At 55.0% G+C, this 17510-nt stretch overlaps 1 protein-coding gene across 3 annotated transcripts; it reads right to left on the bottom strand.

Annotated features, from left to right (window-relative positions):
• Positions 1-542: 542 nt before the first annotated feature.
• LOC141581899 (monocarboxylate transporter 6-like) lies at positions 543-14987 on the bottom strand. 3 transcript variants are annotated; one of them, XM_074388951.1, is made up of 5 exons: positions 14625-14836; positions 13421-13611; positions 9144-9390; positions 3693-3836; positions 543-1497 (listed from the first exon to the last, which is right to left on the bottom strand). In XM_074388951.1, the coding sequence occupies exons 3-5, from the start codon at positions 9340-9342 to the stop codon at positions 656-658; spliced, it is 1185 nt and encodes a 394-aa protein (XP_074245052.1). In that variant the 5' UTR covers positions 9343-9390; positions 13421-13611; positions 14625-14836; the 3' UTR covers positions 543-655. The 3 variants fall into 3 exon arrangements, with proteins under 3 accessions (XP_074245052.1, XP_074245053.1, XP_074245051.1); XM_074388952.1 differs by having other exon boundaries at positions 13421-13574; XM_074388950.1 differs by lacking the exon at positions 13421-13611 and having other exon boundaries at positions 14768-14987.
• Between the last annotated feature and the right edge of the window lie 2523 nt (positions 14988-17510).

The following is a 17510-nucleotide window of genomic DNA, read 5'->3' as shown; positions in this document are numbered from 1 at the left end:
ACTGCACTCCAGCCTGGGTGACAGAGTGAGACTCCGTCTAAACGAAAAAAAAAAAAAAAAAAAGAAAAAAAAATTCCCTTGGATGCACCGGGCACAGTGGCTCACGCCTGTAATCCCAACACCTTGGGAGGCCATGAGGTGGGCGAATCATGAGGTCAGGAGATTGAGACCATCCTGGCTAACATGGTCAAACCCCATCTCTACTAAAAATACAAAAAAATTAGTCAGGCGTGGTGGCACACACCTGTAGTCCCAGCTACTCAGGAGGCTGATGCAGGAGAATCACTTGAACCCAGGAGGCAGAGGTTGCAGTGAGCCAAGATTGTGCCAGTACACTCCAGCCTGGGTGACAGAGTGAGACTCCATGTCTCAAAAAAAAAAAAAAGGACAGGAGGCTGAGGCAGGAGAATTGCCTGAACCCAGGAGGCGGAGGTTGCGGTGAGCCGAGATCGCGCCATTGCACTCCAGCCTGGGTAACAAGAGCGAAACTCTGTCTCAAAAAAAAAAAAAAAAAAAGAGGACTGAGGTCTGGTACACAAAGCCATGCTTTCAGCTGTTTGTACCCTGAGTGTCAGGTGGAAAACCGGCTGTAGCACACCCCCTGGAGATGCTGGACAGGGCCCAGAGCTGTCTAGACTGTTCTCCTTTTACCACATTACCTGGCTGCCCTCCTTCCCAGCTCCTCACCTGCCAGTGGCGGGGAGATGAGGAAAGCAAGACCTTCCAGGACAGTGAAGAGTCCCAGGGCGCTGGGGAAACGATCCATGGGGACGATATCCATGAGGACCTGGAAGATGAGGGCGCCGATACCACTCATGGACACGCTGTACACCAGGCAGTAGCCCACAAGCACCCAGAAGTCGGCTGATGCCGCGCACACCAGATTAGTGAGCCCGTTGAGCAGGACCGCCAGGCTGAACAGGTACTTGCGGTGGCTGGCAAAGGCCCGCCGTCCTGCCACCAGCCCAGCTAGGGGCCGCAGGAAGATGTTGCTGAAGCCAATGATGGAGATGAGGAGGGCTGCCTGCTGCTCGTCCACTCTGTGCCGCGTGGCATATGGCACCAGGAAGACATGTGGCAATGGGAAGCCCAGGATTGACCACATCACGCCCAGTGTGTACACGCGGTAGCCTGTGTTGTGCCGCAGGATGTCGAAGGCCAGGTGGCGCTGGATGGTCTGGCCACAGGCAGCCAGGCAGCCGAGCGCAGGTGTCTTGGGAGGTGGCGGGGGACATTCTTTGGTCTCAGGGGCTATGCTGGTGGCCACAGGCCTCATGACGGCCCCGCAGATGCAGCAGTGGAGAAAGACCCCACCAAAGACAAGGAAGGTACCCCTCCAGCCCAGATCCTCCAGGAGGTAGCGGGAGAGCAGCGGCCAGAGCGTGATGCCCAGGGAGACGCCCATAGAGGCCAGTGCGTTGGCCAGCACCCGCCGGCGGACAAAGTAGAAGCCCAGCACCGTGATGCTCGACTGGAAGCTGAAGCACATGCCCAGGCCTGCGGGGCAAGAGGGAAGACCAGCCTGGAAGCATGCTGGGGCCTTCCACCTGCACCCAGGGGTGGTGTCGGCCCATTCCACACACCTGCCCTCCTCTGGTTCTAGTCCATACTCAGGTCTAAGTCCCCGGGGACTGAAGATGGAATCAGCTGGCCTCACCACCTCCCTGTAAGCACCCCTTCCCAGATCTGCTCTCCCAAGGCTGCCAGGGCATTCCTGTTCCCCTTGGTGTAGCATGAGAGTTATCTTTTAAAAACCCAAATTGGGCTGGGCGCCGTGGCTCATTCCTGTAATCACAGCACTTTGGGAGGCTGAGGCTGGCGGATCACTTGAGCTCAGGAGTTTGAGACCATCCTGGCCAACATAGTGAAACCTCCTCTCTACTAAAAATACAAAAATTAGCTGAGCATAATGGTAGGTGCCTGTAGTCCCAGCTACTTGGGAGGCTGAGTCAGGAGAATTGTTTGAACCCAGGAAGTGGAGGGTGCAGTGAGCCAAGATATTGCCACTGTACTCCAGCCTAGGCAACAGAGCGAGATTCTGTCTCAAAAACAAACCAACTCCCAAACTGGATTAGGTTCTCTCTTGGCTTAACACCTTCCAAAGACTTCCCATCCCACTTGAAAACAGATCCAAAGTATCCACGATGCGCTGGAAGGCTCTCTGTGGTCTGGCTCCAGCCCACCCCTCAGATGCCATCTCAGGCCACTCCCTGTCACTCACTATGATCTGCCTCTGGACATGAAGCTGCCCCTACCTCGAGACATTTGTAGCTACTGTTCCTTCTGCTTGGAATCTGCTTCCTCCAGATTTTCCGTGCTCCTCTCAATTCAGCCGCCACCTCTCCAGAGGGGCCTTCCCAGCTCCCCACCCACTCAGTGTCTGCACCTGCACACCTGAGCATGCTGGAGAGAAAGCTCTCAATCACGTGTGACCATGGCCTCAGGCTGCCTGTGCCGCCAGTACAGCTCCCTCAGTCACCCCTCGCCTGCCCTGCTGCGTGAGTACTGGGTCTTCTCCTCTGTGCATCCCAACACTTCCTCCCTGTCCTCATGCTCAGCTGTCCACATGCCCACTGGTGACAATGGCCTGCCCATGCCCCAGTGGCTGTCCCTCCCTTCTGCCCTGCACCCTCTCCACTCAGAGGCACCTCTCTAGCAGGTCCCTTCTCTCCTGCATCATCCCTTTTCTCTTTCCTTGATCATTCTCCTTCATTATTTCTCCCATTAAAAAAAAAAAAACAACCCTCTCTTGACCTCATAACCACTTCTGGATATAGTCCATTCCTCCGGTCCCCTTACAACAAAATGCTGTGGAAGGGCTGGGTGCGATGGGCTCACACCTGTAATTCCAGCACTTTGTCTTTTTTTTTTTTTTTAATTTTTTTTTAATATTAAAAAATATAAGGGCCGGGCGCGGTGGCTCAAGCCTGTAATCCCAGCACTTTGGGAGGCCGAGGCGGGTGGATCACGAGGTCAAGAGATCGAGACCATCCTGGTCAACATGGTGAAACCCCGTCTCTATTAAAAATACAAAAAATCAGCTGGGCATGGTGGCGCGTGCCTGTAATCCCAGCTACTCAGGAGGTTGAGGCAGGAGAATTGCCTGAACCCAGGAGGCGGGGGTTGCAGTGAGCCGAGATCGCGCCATTGCACTCCAGCCTGGGTAACAAGAGCGAAACTCCGTCTCAAAAAAAAAAAAAAAATATATATATATATATATATATATATATATATGGTTTCCCCATCTTGATCAGGCTGATCCCCTTGAACTCCCGACTTCAGGTGATCCGCCTGCCTTGGCCTCCAAAGTGCTTGGATTACAGGCATGAGCCACCACGCCCGGCCTGTCTTTTTTTTTTTTTTTTGAGATGGAGTCTTGTTCTGTTGCCAAGGCTGGAGTGCAGTGGTGCGATCTTGGCAACCTCTGCTTTCCGGGTTCAAGTGATTCTCCTGCCTCAGCCTCCCAAGTAGCTGGGACTACAGGGACCCACCACCACGCCTGGCTAACTTTTGTATTTTTAGTAGAGATGGGGTTTCTCCATGTTGGCCAGGCTAGTCTCAAACTCCTGACTTTGTGATCCTCTTGCCTCGGCCTCCGAAAGTGCTGGGATTACAGGCATAAGCCACCATGCCTGTGTGCCCAACACTTTCTAGCAGGTGCCTATAAATTCTGGAGATGGAATAATAGTCACCTGTGATGAATCCTGCTGTGAAGTAGAGCTGGCTGAGGCTGCGGGAGAAGGAGCCAGCCACCATGCCCAGACTGGCCAGCACGCCTCCCAGCATCGCAGTCACTCGGCAGCCGAAGCGTACCACCAGGATGCTGCACAGGGGCCCTGTGGGACAAGACAGCCAGCAGGTGGCAGCTGAATGAGGAGGGGGCAGGGGACGAGGAGGAGAGTGGGGCAGGGGGAGGGCAGTTCCAGCAGGGATAGCCAGGTGGTTTCAAGGAACAGGACTGGATTCTGATGCCCACCTGCTGCAGACTGGCCATGTGGCCCGAGCAAGGCCTGATCCCTCTCCGTGCCTCAGTTTTCTCCCCACAGAGTGAGGATTCAGACTGGACGACGTTTGACCCTGATGAGGATTCCCAGAAAGGTCAACCAAGGCCCTGCATGGCACCACCCTGAGGCTACTCATTCTTTTTTTTTTTTTTTTTTTTTTTGAGACAGAGTCTCCCTCTGTTGCACAGGCTGGAGTGCAATGGTGTGATCTTGGCTCACTGCAACCTCTGCCTCCGGGTTCAAACAATTCTCCTACCTCAGCCTCCCGAGTAGCTGGGACTTCAGGCGTGCACCACCATGCCCGGCTAATTTTTTTTGCATTTTTAGTAGAGACAGGGTTGCACCATGTTAGCCAGGATGGTCTCGATCTCCTAACCTCGTGATCTGCCCTCCTCGGCCTCCCAAAGTGCTGGGATTACAGATATGAGCCACTGCTCCCGGCTGAGACTGCTCATTCTATCTGGGTGAAACAGGATTGGTTCATGACTTCACCACCTCCCCCACTTCGCTGGGGGTCTGCTGGTGGGAGGAGTTGGGGCAGTGTTCCAGGACATCTAGATCACAGTGTCCACCTGTTTTACCTGCCCCACCTCCCCCCACCACATCCTCAGGAAGACTGGCCACCACCCTCCCACCACCTTCCCAGCCCTACAGTTTGGGGAGCCCTGGGCCCCTTCACACCTCCTTGGCCTCTAGAGTGTGCTGCGGAAAATCAGGCAGGGTACATACTCCGCTCCCACACCACCTCCAGCACCACCAAAGTCTGCACCTAGAGGTTTGGCTGCATGTGGACAGGGGCCTGTTTCTTGCCCGGCTCCCAAATGCTTTCTCACCAATCCACACCCCAGAAAAGTAGAAAAGAGCTGGGGACTGCTCTTTGGCACCTCGCAGGGGCCGCATTCACCCAAGCACTTGTGGAGCTTCTCTAACTCACTCTCCAAGAGTGCAACTAAAAGGATGGGGGAAGTGTGTGTGCATGAGATACCTATGTGTGTCTGGGGTGGAGGGGGATGGGTAGTGTGAGCCAGTGTGAGTATAAAAAGTGACAGAGTGGCCGGGCGCGGTGGCTCAAGCCTGTAATCCCAGCACTTTGGGAGGCCGAGGCGGGTGGATCACGAGGTCGAGAGATCGAGACCATCCTGGTCAACAAGGTGAAACCCCGTCTCTACTAAAAATACAAAAAGTTAGCTGGGCATGGTGGTGCGTGCCTGTAATCCCAGCTACTTAGGAGGCTGAGGCAGGAGAATTGCCTGAGCCCAGGAGGCGGAGGTTGCGGTGAGCCGAGATCGCGCCATTGCACTCCAGCCTGGGTAACGAGAGCGAAACTCCGTCTCAAAAAAAAAAAAAAAAAAAAAGTGACAGAGTGGGCCGGGCGCGGTGGCTTACGCCTGTAATCCCAGCACTTTGGGAGGCCAAGGCAGGCAGATCACCTGAGGTCAGGAGTTCGAGACCAGCCTAAGTAACATGGTGAACTCCTATCTCCACTAAAAATACAAAAATTAGGCCGGGCAAAGTCCCAGCACTTTGGGAGGCCAAGGCAGGCGGATCACAAGGTTAGGAGATCGAGACCATCCTAGTCAACATGGTGAAACCCTGTCTCTACTAAAAATACAAAAATTAGCTGGGCCTGGTGGTGTGTGCCTGCAGTCCCAGCTACTTGGCAGGCTGAGGCAGGAGGATCACTTGAACCCAGAGGGGGAGGCTGTAGTGAGCCAAGATCATGCCACTGCACTCCAGCCTGGTAACAGAGTGAGACGCTGTCTCAAAAAAAAAAAAAAAATTAGTTGGGTGTGGTGGCATGTGCCTGTAGTCCCAGTTACTCGGGAGGCTGAGGCAAGAGAATCACTTGAACCTAGAAGGTGGAGGTTGCAGTGAGCCGAGATCAGGCCACTACACTCCAGCCTGGGCCACAGAGCAAGACTCTGTGTCCAAAAAAAAAAAAAAAAAGCTATGGAGTAAGTGAGCAGCCCGTCCTCAGACATAATCAAGCAGAGGCTGGTGGCCCAGCATCTCTGCCCCTGTAGACGGGGAGGTGGCTCTGAAGAGGACCGACCCACAGATCTTCCCCATACCAGAGACTTTGGCCTGACTTAGGGAAGGTGACATTGGGGAAAGCCCTGAGTCATCAGGACAGGGCTGCTGGCCAGCTGCATAGCTGAGGGTGTAGTAGCAGGGCGGGCGGAGGCAGGGTGTTTCCTCTGCAGGGCAGTGAACTCACTCTGCAGCCTTGGGCAGGTCTTTTACTTTGTGCCTGCTTGTTTGCCTTACCTCTAAAAGGTGTAGGGGCAGGGGCAGTGAAAGTATCCATGATTCATCATGTTGAAAAATTTCTAGGCCGGATGCGGTGGCTCAAGCCTGTAATCCCAGCACTTTGGGAGGCCGAGGCGGGTGGATCACGAGGTCAAGAGATCGAGACCATCCTGGTCAACATGGTGAAACCCTGTCTCTACTAAAAATACAAAAAATTAGCTGGGCATGGTGGCACATGCCTGTAATCCCAGCTACTCAGGAGGCTGAGGCAGGAGAATTGCCTGAACCCAGGAGGCGGAGGTTGCGGTGAGCCGAGATCGCGCCATTGCACTCCAGCCTGGGTAACAAGAGCGAAACTCTGTCTCAAAAAAAAAAAAAAAAAAAAAAAAAAAAGAAAAGAAAAATTTCTGCAATACTGTGGTCAGGTGCCGTGGCTCATGCCCATAATTCCAGCACTTTGAGAGGCCCAGGCAGGTAGATCACTTGAGCCCAGGAGTTTGAGACCAGCCTGAGCAACATAGTGAGACCCTGTCTCTACGGAAAGTAAAAACATTAGTTGATTAGTTGGGTATGGTGGTGCACACCTGTAGTCCCAGCTACTTGGGAGGCTGAGGTGAGGGGATTGCTTGAGCCTGGGAGGTCAAGGCTATAGTGAGCTGTGATCACACCACTGCACTCCAGCACAGGTGACAAAGGGAGACCCTGTCTCAAAAATAAGCAAATAAGGGCCGGGCATGGTGGCTCACGCCTGTAATCCAAGCACTTTGAAGGCCAAGGTGGGAGGATCACCTAAGGTTGGGAGTTCAAGACCAGCCTGACCAACATGGTGAAACGCCATCTTTAAAAATAATAATAGGCCGGGCGCGGTGGCTCAAGCCTGTAATCCCAGCACTTTGGGAGGCTGAGGCAGGTGGATCACGAGGTCGAGAGATCGAGACCATCCTGGTCAACATGGTGAAACCCCGTCTCTACTAAAAATACGAAAAATTAGCTGGGCATGGTGGCGCGTGCCTGTAATCCCAGCTACTCAGGAGGCTGAGGCAGGAGAATTGCCTGAACCCAGGAGGCGGAGGTTGCGGTGAGCCGAGATCGCGCCATTGCACTTCAGCCTGGGTAACAACAGCGAAACTCCGTCTCAAAAACAAAAAAAACAAAACAAAGCAAAAAACAAACAAACAAACAAAAAAATAATAATAATAATAAATAAAAATAAGCAAATAAATAAAGATAAACCAAATAAAATGGCTGCAGTACTCTGAATGAGTATGGACTCATGTACATGAGAACTGTCCGGCCAGGAATCCCACGCCGATGGAGATGCCGAGATGCCTGCTAGGGGGTGGTGAGCCCAGAGTCGGCTGGGGAGTTGGTTCCCCACCGGATGCCCGGTTCCTAGCCCCTGGCCCATGCCCTGCTCTGCCTGTGTGAGAAGACACCCTCTGGGATCCCCACTCCCTGCCCCAACCCTGCAGGCCAGAGGCCATGAGGCAGCTTCAGAGCTCACCCAGGTGGTGCTCTCTCCCAGCCTGCCCTCCCTCCTGGTTTGAGGGCAGGACCTGGAATAACAAGCTGGCTGCTGGTGGCAAGTGGAGGGAGTGGCCGGGAGGTAGCTGGGGAGATGGGCAGCCGCGGCCAGCAAACACATGCCTGCAGAGAGCTGTGGGCCATCAGCTCAGGCTCCTGTCCACTAGGCTCCTCCAAGGCCAGGGTCTGTGCAGTCTCCCTGGAGAGCTCCCAGGAGACGAGGGCAGGTCCCTGGGTCCAGGGCTACTGCAGAGAACCCTCCCTCTGCCCAGCTCCCAACGCTAGGGTCGGTGAGGCATCAGGCTCCTGGAAAAGCCAGCCAGGAACAGGACCCTCTGAGGCCTGTGGTGACAGAGCCAGGAGAAGAGACGGGCAGGGCCTGCCTTCCTCCATCACCCCAACTCTGCAACCTCCTCCCCACAGGGAGTCCCGGGGGAGATGAGGCTTTGACCTTGTCCCCCTCTTGTTTCTGGTATCTTCCTTGCATCCCCTTTCCTATCCCGAAGCCACTCCCTGCCCCAGTGAGGGTCTCCAAAATATTTTTTTTTTTTTTTTTTTTTTTTGAGACGGAGTTTCGCTCTTGTTACCCAGGCTGGAGTGCAATGGCGCGATCTCGGCTCACCGCAACCTCCGCCTCCTGGGTTCAGGCAATTCTCCTGCCTCAGCCTCCTGAGTAGCTGGGATTACAGGCACGTGCCACCATGCCCAGCTAATTTTTTTGTATTTTTAGTAGAGACGGGGTTTCACCATGTTGACCAGGATGGTCTCGATCTCTCGACCTCGTGATCCACCCGCCTCAGCCTCCCAAAGTGCTGGGATTACAGGCTTGAGCCACCGCGCCCGGCCGGGTCTCCAAAATATTAACCATTCCCAGCTGCACACATTTCCCAGCTGCCAGCACCTCCAGGGAAGACAGTGGTCTTCCCTGCTATGCTATGTGGAGCTGGGCGGGATGACAGGCATTACCCTTGGATTGCAGAGGAAGCAACTGAGGTTCAGAGAGACCGCCCAGCTGGAAAGCAGGAGAGTCTTAGTCGGGTGGCCCCAGCGCTCCTCCCAGCCTGGCACTGAGCGCCCCAGCACACCTACGTCTATGTCTGGATGGATCCCAAAGAAAGTACACAAGGTTCTGCCTGTCTCTGCTTCCCAGGCACCTCCCCCAACTCTCCGCACTCTCTCTCGAGCTCCAGCCCAGTCCAGCTGGATTCCAGCCAGGGGCCCCACTGAAATCAGGTGAAATCTTAGGAATTCACCCAGGAGGCAAAGCCTGTGGCCTCAGAGAGAGGAAACCAGGAGGTCAGGGAGGCTGTGGCTTCCTCCCCACCCTTAGGCCTTATCTCATCGGCCCCTCCCCAGGCCACTCACCTGCCATGTGGACCACAGCCGTGAGGATGGAGGGGAACCAAGAGGTCTCGCTGTTGCTGGCCTGGAACTCCCACTGCAGTTCAGTGAAGAAGATGCCAATACATGTGGGGAAGCCCAGGGTGAGGCCCTGGCTCACCACGGTGGCCAGAAGCACCACCCAGGCCCAGCTGCCATCTGCACGCTCCAGGGCCTGGGGCATCCTCTGCTGCTGATGCTGCCACGGCTTCACTGCCACTGTGACCACTGCCTGGGGAGGGGACAGAATGGAGCCTGATGCAGGCTGCCCGTCTCTCCTGGCCTACCTGCCACCTTCTTTGGGCAGCTGAGGCCGTCCCTTCCTTATGCCCCAGTACCAGGTGTCACAGAGGGGCACCGCCCCTGGGAGGTGGCCAGAGGCCCATGCGTTGGCCTTGGCATCTCCTTTCACCCACTTCCCAGAGCCAGCCTGGCAGGAGGTGGCAGGAAGGACAGGAGGGAAAGGATGGGGCAGGGCAGGTGGCACCAGGCAACGGGGTGCAATTGTTTCTCATTGTCACATCACTTAGAAGTCAGCAGGGGACCTCCTGGCCCACTCAGTCACTGCTTGTAGAATGCAGCAGACCTCTGGGGTAAGTGTGGTCCCAATGTCCCCAAATGCACACACGGATACATTTCAGACACTCATGCCCAGGCTTCTTGTATACGAACACGGACTTTTGCAATGCCTTAGAAGCAGCGAAGTTACTATTGGTGCCACTGTGAAGGCGGGAGTAAGCGGGCCGGTGCTGGGTGCAGCCACAGAGTGTACACAAAAGACTTTAACAACTACCCAACCAGCAGCTTTGGAGAAAGCCTGGGTCTCATCCACCCCCATGCCCCCAAGCCTTTCCCACTGGCCCCTTTGCAATCGCCCTGCAACACACAGCTCAAGGCTGAGACTCAAGTTAAGCGATCACACAGAACAATGATCAACTGCCTGCAAGAGCTTCTCTGTGTACCCCTGCCACACACATACACACACACACATACCCCCAGTCACACACAGACACAGTCACAGCATACACTCAGACAAGCACAGAGACATACAGACACATGCACACACACAGAGACACACAGTCACATATACGGATATCCACTGACCCACACAAAGACCACACAGGCACACAAACTCACGTAAAGACACACTTACATAGACACAAAAAAAGTCCAGAGACACGAAGAGACAGGGACAGACACGTACTACACAGACACGTAGATACTTATGAAAACACAGAGATACACACCGTCCCACACGATGCACGCAGATGAACTCACACACAGAGTCATACAAGCAGGTACACAAGGCACATTAGACACACACACAGTTACACACAGAGAAACAGAGACCCACGCACATGTACACACATACAGACATACCCAGAGTCACACATGCTAGACAAAGACACACACAAACACACAGTCACACACTATGCAAACGTGCACATGTGCGAACACACACACACACACACACACACACACACGTCTTACATCTTTGGCTCAGCAAGGTGCAGCCAGTCCTATCTTTGCTGAATACCAGCCAGGCCACTCTCATCACAGAAGCTGCCACCACCTGGCCTCCAAGTCCCAAGGTCCCCTCCCAAGTTTGTACCCCTTTTTCAACCCCCTTGAGTCCTGCCTCCTGTGCCCTGCCCCCCCAGACCTCATGGCCTGGGGGCTCTAGGCTGCAGCAGACGCTACCCAGAGCAGCCTCCACCTCAGTGAAGCCCAAGCATCCCAGAGCTGCTGTTCCACAGCCTCCCTCCCTTTCACCCCAGGTCCTGGGAAGATCCGGAGAAACTTGGAAAACTGCCAGAAACATGAAACCCCCTCTTCCTGCCAAGCCCACCACCTCAATACTTCCCCCAGGCCAAGGAATTTTGAAGCAGCACCTAAGCCGGCCCCACCCTGAACTACCTCCTTCTCCATCTCCAATCCTCGGCCCTCCCAGAGGAGCGTGGGAGCCCTGCCAAGGTGAGTGTCCCATTCATCACAGCCTGGGGTGAGAGGGTTCGAGACCCTTGTGCAGGGTGCAGCACCGCCTGCCCTCCTGCCCTCTGCATGGGAAGTCTGGCTAGAGATCCTCCCAGCCTGGCCCTCCTCCTGGCCTAGCTTCAGGTTGGGAAATATTCGCAGATGGGGCTTCTCCAGCAAACTAGCCCTCGCCTCTCCCACGATTTCTGTTCCCTCAGCAAACGGAAAGGCCACAGGCGCCACCTGATCTTGTGTCTTGCCCCAATGTCAAGTTTCCAGCCCTGCTCCATAGCTTGCCCCTCCTCCCCAGCTCTTTCCTCTCCCAGTTGACACTTTCACCTCTTCCTCCCGGAAAGGCCACAGCCTTCCTGGCTTTCTCCTGCCTTTCCCTGTTTCCTGACACCCAGCCCTGGCACTCCCAGGCCCCAAGGCCCTAGCGGCATTTGGGAGGCCTGGAGGCTGGACCCCAGCCCTGCTCCCTCTCCCCGCTGCCCAGCTCTGGTCCGTGTCCTAGTCTTGATCCACCATGTCCTGACCTGGCAGGAAGTCTATGGAGAAGTCTCTTTCTCTGAGAAGAGCTTTTCTCAGCATCCATTTTTTGGGGCACTGTTTTTGGGGACTTTGCCCAGGCTCCTGTGACCTTCACTCTGAATTCCACCTTCCCTCCAGAACCTTTCAGTGGGGCTGGCTGTTCCTGAACAAGTCCTCTCTCTAGGCCCCAGGCCAACCCGAGCCCAGGAACCCCCAGGCACCTCTGCACACTAGAAGCCCTGCCACTAGGCCAGGCGCAGTGGCTCACGCCTGTAATGCCAGCACTGTGGGAGGCTGAGGCAGGTGGATCATGAGGTCATGAGTTCGAGACCAGCCTGGTCAACATACTGAAACGTCATCTCTACTAAAAATACAAAAATTAACCTGGCGTGGTGGCGCACACCTGTAGGCCCAGCTACTTGGGAGGCTAAGACAGGAGAATCACTTGAACCTGGGAGGCAGGCTGTGGTGAGCTGAGATGGTGTCACTCCAGCCTGGGCAACAGAGAGAGACTGTCTCAAAAAAAAAAAAAAAAAGCCCAGGCCGGGCGCGGTGGCTCAAGCCTGTAATCCCAGCACTTTGGGAGGCCGAGGCGGGTGGATCACGAGGTCGAGAGATCGAGACCATCCTGGTCAACATGGTGAAACCCCGTCTCTACTAAAAATACAAAAAAACTAGCTGGGCGTGGTGGTGCTTGCCTGTAATCCCAGCTACTTAGGAGGCTGAGGCAGGAGAATTGCCTGAGCCCAGGAGGCGGAGGTTGCGGTGAGCCGAGATCGCGCCATTGCACTCCAGCCTGGGTAACAAGAGCGAAACTCCGTCTCAAAAAAAAAAAAAAAGCCCTTATACCAAGGTCTGAGGACTCCCCTCCCCAACCTCCCTCTGGGATTCCCCTTGCAGACTTGGCCTTCCTGGTCTCCTCTCCCACTCCCAGCAAGTCCCAGCTCAGATACATGGTGTAGATGCCCAGCCTCCCCTCCCAGCCAGCGGTTTCTCCTGCTGACCTTGGCTGCTGTGGCTCCGGAATTCTTAGCCAGAGAGAAGCCGATTGATCCTTCAAAACTCAGCCCTTAGGCTGGTCTGGTAGTGAGTTATTTCAGTTGACTGTTCACAGGCAGGTACTGATCAAACTACTTGTTCTACGTTTTCCCGGCTTCCCACTACCACTCCTGAGTAGTCTTAAAAGAAGATTCAGCCCTAGCAGCATACCTGGGAGGCTACCCTGATGCCTACCCCAGGCTGGGCTACGCCCCCTTCCTGTTTTCTTTCTTTCTTTCTTTCTTTTTTTGAGATGGCATCTCACTCTGTCTTCCAGGCTGGAGAGCAGTGGTGCAATCTCAGCTCACTGCAATCTCTGCCTCCCGGGTTCAAGCAATTCTCCTGCCTCAGCCTCCGGAGTACCTGGGATTAAAGGTGCAGGTGCCTGTATAAAGGCAGGTGCCACTATGCCAGGCTAATTTTTGTATTTTTAGTAGAGACGGGGTTTTGCTATGTCCACCAGGCTGGTCTTGAACTCCTGACTCAAGTGATCCGCCTGCCTTGGCCTCTCAAAGTGCTGGGATTACAGGTGTGAGCCACTGTGCCTGGCCTGTTTTCTCACTTTAATAGTGGTCTTCAGACCACACTAGAGTGGATCATCCCCTTGTTTATTGTCGTCCCTACCCCTCCCACCCCCCTCCACACTATGAGCAGAACCTGTTCATGAACCCCCACCCACCCTCTGGCTGAGCACAAAAGAGGAGATGAATGTGACCCACCTGTGTTCCCCAGGGGGCGGGCAGGCCCAGGACCAAGGGCAATGCAGCTTCCAGGCAGGCAGGTCCATTCCAGACTCAAGCAGAGCAGAGAGGCGAAGGGGCTGGGGCTCTGACTTGGCCTCTGCCCCACGTGGGAAGTGGTCTTTTCTTTGTACTGGGAACCATGAGTCATGGTCACTGCCTGGTGTGTACTTTGGGCAAGGAGGGACATAGTGCAAGATGCTTCACTCTCACTTCCAGGCTCAGCTCTCAGAGACCCTTAGGCCCAATGAGACCAGCTTCATAGCCAAGTGCCATCAAGCTGGGTGTGTGAGCAGGGTGAAATTTAAATCATATTTCTGGTCCTCCTCCCATCTCACGGAAGCCCAGCCTACATTTTCAGGGTGCCTCATCTGATAGGCCCTGGGAATCCTTTCTTTGTTACTGGAGCTGGAAGGCCTAGTCACAGGGGAGAGCTGACGCAGGGGTCTGGGGCCAGGGGCCTGGTGTCTACAGTCGAGGGGACTCCCTCTTTCTCTTCCCTGCTCTCCTCCCATGGTGACAGAGCCCAGGGCTGGAAATGAGGCAGGCCCTGGGGACCCCTCCCTCCCCAGATCCCGTATCAAGCAGGCTCCTGAGCTGGAGCCCAGGGCCCAGGACGGCAGCAGAAGGGCTCCTGCCCAGCAGAGAGCACCAAGGGCAAGCTTGACCTTGGGACTGAGGAACCCTCAACCCTGTGGCTGGCTAGGGGAGGAGGGAGGCAGCCCCAGAGGTGGGCTGGCTGGGGCAAGTCACTCTCTCCCTTTCCCTTGTCCCCCCACATTCCCTGAGGAACCAGGAAGGGTTTGGGACAGGCAACCCCGACCTCATGCCATACTCTCACCCTGCCCATCCCTGCAGTTCTGCCCCGAAATCTGTTTTCCACTCGGGTGTTCCACCCACCCTGGGGCAGAGTTCCTCTGAGTGGGGCTGCTGGGATTCCCAGCTGTGCCTGCCTTGAAATGTCCAGCCAGGAGTCCGAGTGCCCTCGGGCGTGGGGGTCATCACCCAGGCCCCAGGGCAGACCAGGACTGGTACAGGAAGACTTTTCTAGATCCTCACCGCACTGAGCCTGCCCAGGCAGGAAGGGTTCAGGGGCCCCGGCAGGGGGTCTGCGACGGCGCTAGAGGGGACCGGGCGAGGAGGGGACCCCTCCGAGGCAGTGGGACCCGGGGAGCCCGCTCACCCTCTTGCATGGGCCCGGCGGAGACGCCGCTCCGCTCCCCCAGGCGCCGCGTCCTGCGGCCCGGACCGGTGGCGATGATGTTGGGACTGGGCCGAGCGCCGCGGCCCGGGAGGGCAGGCCCCGGGCGGCGCGACGGGACCCACCTTCCAGCCTCCCCGGGATTCCGTCGGGTGGGGAAGGAGCCAGGCCTCGGGATGGCGGGGCGGCGGGCGTGGCCGAGGACCGTCCAGCACCCGGGCCGGGCTCCTGCCGCAGGCGCCGCGGGACATTCGCGTGTCTGAAATTTGCACAGCCCGGATGCCCTCTTTCCGGGTTCAGGTTTCCCCGCTCAGGGTCTACAGCCCCGGGCGTGGGGCGGAGGTAACTTGCCATAAAGAGACCACACCTCCCAGGAAATGGGGTGGGGAAGGAGCGGAGGGCGAGGCAGAGGCTGAGGATCCCTTCATTTTGCGCTTTCCCAGCCCAGGAACCCTTCCAATGAAAGTCTCGAGCTTTGAGGGCTGCGCCTGCTAGTGGGAGTCCAGGCAGTCCGATGTAGGGGAGCAGGCCGACCCCTCAGCCCTGGGAACCGGTGAGGGAACACCCAGCACCTGTGCATGAAGTCCTCACAACTACAGGCCCTTTTCAGGTTTCTCACCCTTCCCCTACCTGGGCAGCCCTTGTGCATTAGTTAAAATGTACTCAGTTGGCCGGGTGCTGTGGACAGGTCAGTAATCCCAGCACTTTGGGAGGCCGAGGCGGCAGATCACGAGGTCAAGAGATCGAGACCATCCTGGCCAACATGGTGAAAACCTATCTCTACTAAAAGTACAAAAATTAACTGCGTGTGGTGGCGGGTGCCTGCAGTCCCAGCTACTTGGGAGGCTGAGGCAGGATAATCGGTTGCAGTGAGCCAAGATCGTGCCACTGCACTCCAACCTGGGTGACAGAGCAAGACTCCATCTCAAAAAAAAAAAAAAAAAAGGACTGAGTTACTGCAAAGGTGTAGGAAATCAAGACAGTGTGGTACTGGCATAAGGCTAAATATAGAGACTAATGGAACGGAACTGATGTCAGCCCTTACATTTATGGTCAATTGCTTTTCCAGAGGGTCCTGAGACCATCTGATGTGGAAACAAGAGGTTTTTAGCAAAATTGTGCTGGAATAACGACATCCATGTAAAAGAATGAGGTTGACTGGCCGGGCGCGGTGGCTCAAGCCTGTAATCCCAGCACTTTGGGAGGCCGAGGCGGGTGGATCACGAGGTCGAGAGATTGAGACCAACCATGGTCAACATGGTGAAACCCCGTCTCTACTAAAAATACAAAAAATTAGCTGGGCATGGTGGTGCGTGCCTATAATCCCAGCTACTCAGGAGGCTGAGGCAGGAGAATTGCCTGAACCCAGGAGGCGGAGGTTGCGGTGAGCCGAGATCGCGCCATTGCACTCCAGCCTGGGTAACAAGAGCGAAACTCCGTCTCAAAAAAAAAAAAAAAAAAAAAAGAATGAGGTTGAACGTCCACTTCTCGCTAGCTAGGCCACAAGTAAGACCTAAAACGTCAAAGCTCCTAGAATGCATAGGGCAAAGGCCGGGTGCAGTGGCTCATGCCTGTAATTCCAGCACTTTGGGAGGCTAAGGCTGGCAAATCACGGTCAGGAGTTCAAGACTAGCCTGACCAACATGGTGAAACCCTGTCTCTACTAAAAACACAAAAAAATTAGCCAAGTGTGGTGGCGTGTGCCTGTAATCCCAGTTACTTGGGAGGCTGAGACAGGAGAATTGCTTGAACCTGAAGGCAGAGTTTGCGGTGAGCCTAATCGTGCCACTGCACTCCAGCCTGAGCAACAGAGCACAACAGAGCAAGACTCCAATCTCAAAAAAAAAAAAAAAAAAAAAAATTAGCTGGGTGCAGTGGTGCTCACCTGTAGTCCCAGCTACTTGGGAGGCTGAGGCAGGAGGATCGCTTGAACCTGGGAAGCAGAGGTTGCAGTGAGCACTGTACTCCAGCCTGGGAGACAGAGTAAGACTCCATCTCCAAAAAAAAAAACACAAAAAACAACTCTTACAACTCAATAAAAAGACAAATAACCCCATTAAAAATGGTCAAAGGGGGCCAGGAGCAGCAGTGGCTCATGCCTGTAATCCCAGCACTTGGGAAGGCCAAAGCAGATGGATCACGAGGTCAGGAGTTCGAGACTAGCCTGGCCAACATGGTGAAACCCATCTCTACTAGAAATACAAAAATTAGGCCGGGCGGCTCATGCCTGTAATCCTAGCACTTTGGGAGGCCGAGGTGGATGGATCACCTGAGGTCAGGAGTCCAAACAAGACCAGCCTGGCCATCATGGTGAAACCCCATCTTAAAAACCAAGAAAGGCCGGGCGCGGTGGCTCAAGCCTGTAATCCCAGCACTTTGGGAGGCCGAGGCGGGTGGATCACGAGGTCAAGAGATCGAGACCATCCTGGTCAACATGGTGAAACCCCGTCTCTACCAAAAATACAAAAAATTAGCTGGGCATGGTAGCGCGTGCCTGTAATCCCAGCTACTCAGGAGGCTGAGGCAGGAGAATTGCCTGAACCCAGGAGGCAGAGGTTGCGGTGAGCCGAGATCGAGCCATTGCACTCCAGCCTGGGTAACAAGAGCGAAACTCCCTCTCATAAAAAAAAAAAAAAAAAAAAAAAAAAAAAAACCAAGAAAAAAAATACAAAAATTAGCCGGGTATGATGGCACCTCCCAGCTATTCAGGAGGCTGAGGCAGGAAATCACTTGAATCTGGGAGAAGGAGGTTGCAATGAACTGAGATCACGCCACTATACTCCAGCCTGGGCGAGAGTGACACTTTGTCTTTTTTTTTTTTTTGAAACGGAGTTTCACTCTTGTTACCCAGGCTCGAATGCAATGGCA

The sequence above is a fragment of the Saimiri boliviensis genome, chromosome 17 (assembly GCF_048565385.1).
Source record: "Saimiri boliviensis isolate mSaiBol1 chromosome 17, mSaiBol1.pri, whole genome shotgun sequence".
Taxonomy (NCBI): Eukaryota; Metazoa; Chordata; class Mammalia; order Primates; family Cebidae; genus Saimiri; species Saimiri boliviensis.
The sequence above is the reverse complement of the archived record's forward strand: the minus strand, read 5'-3'. Positions and strand labels throughout refer to the sequence as shown.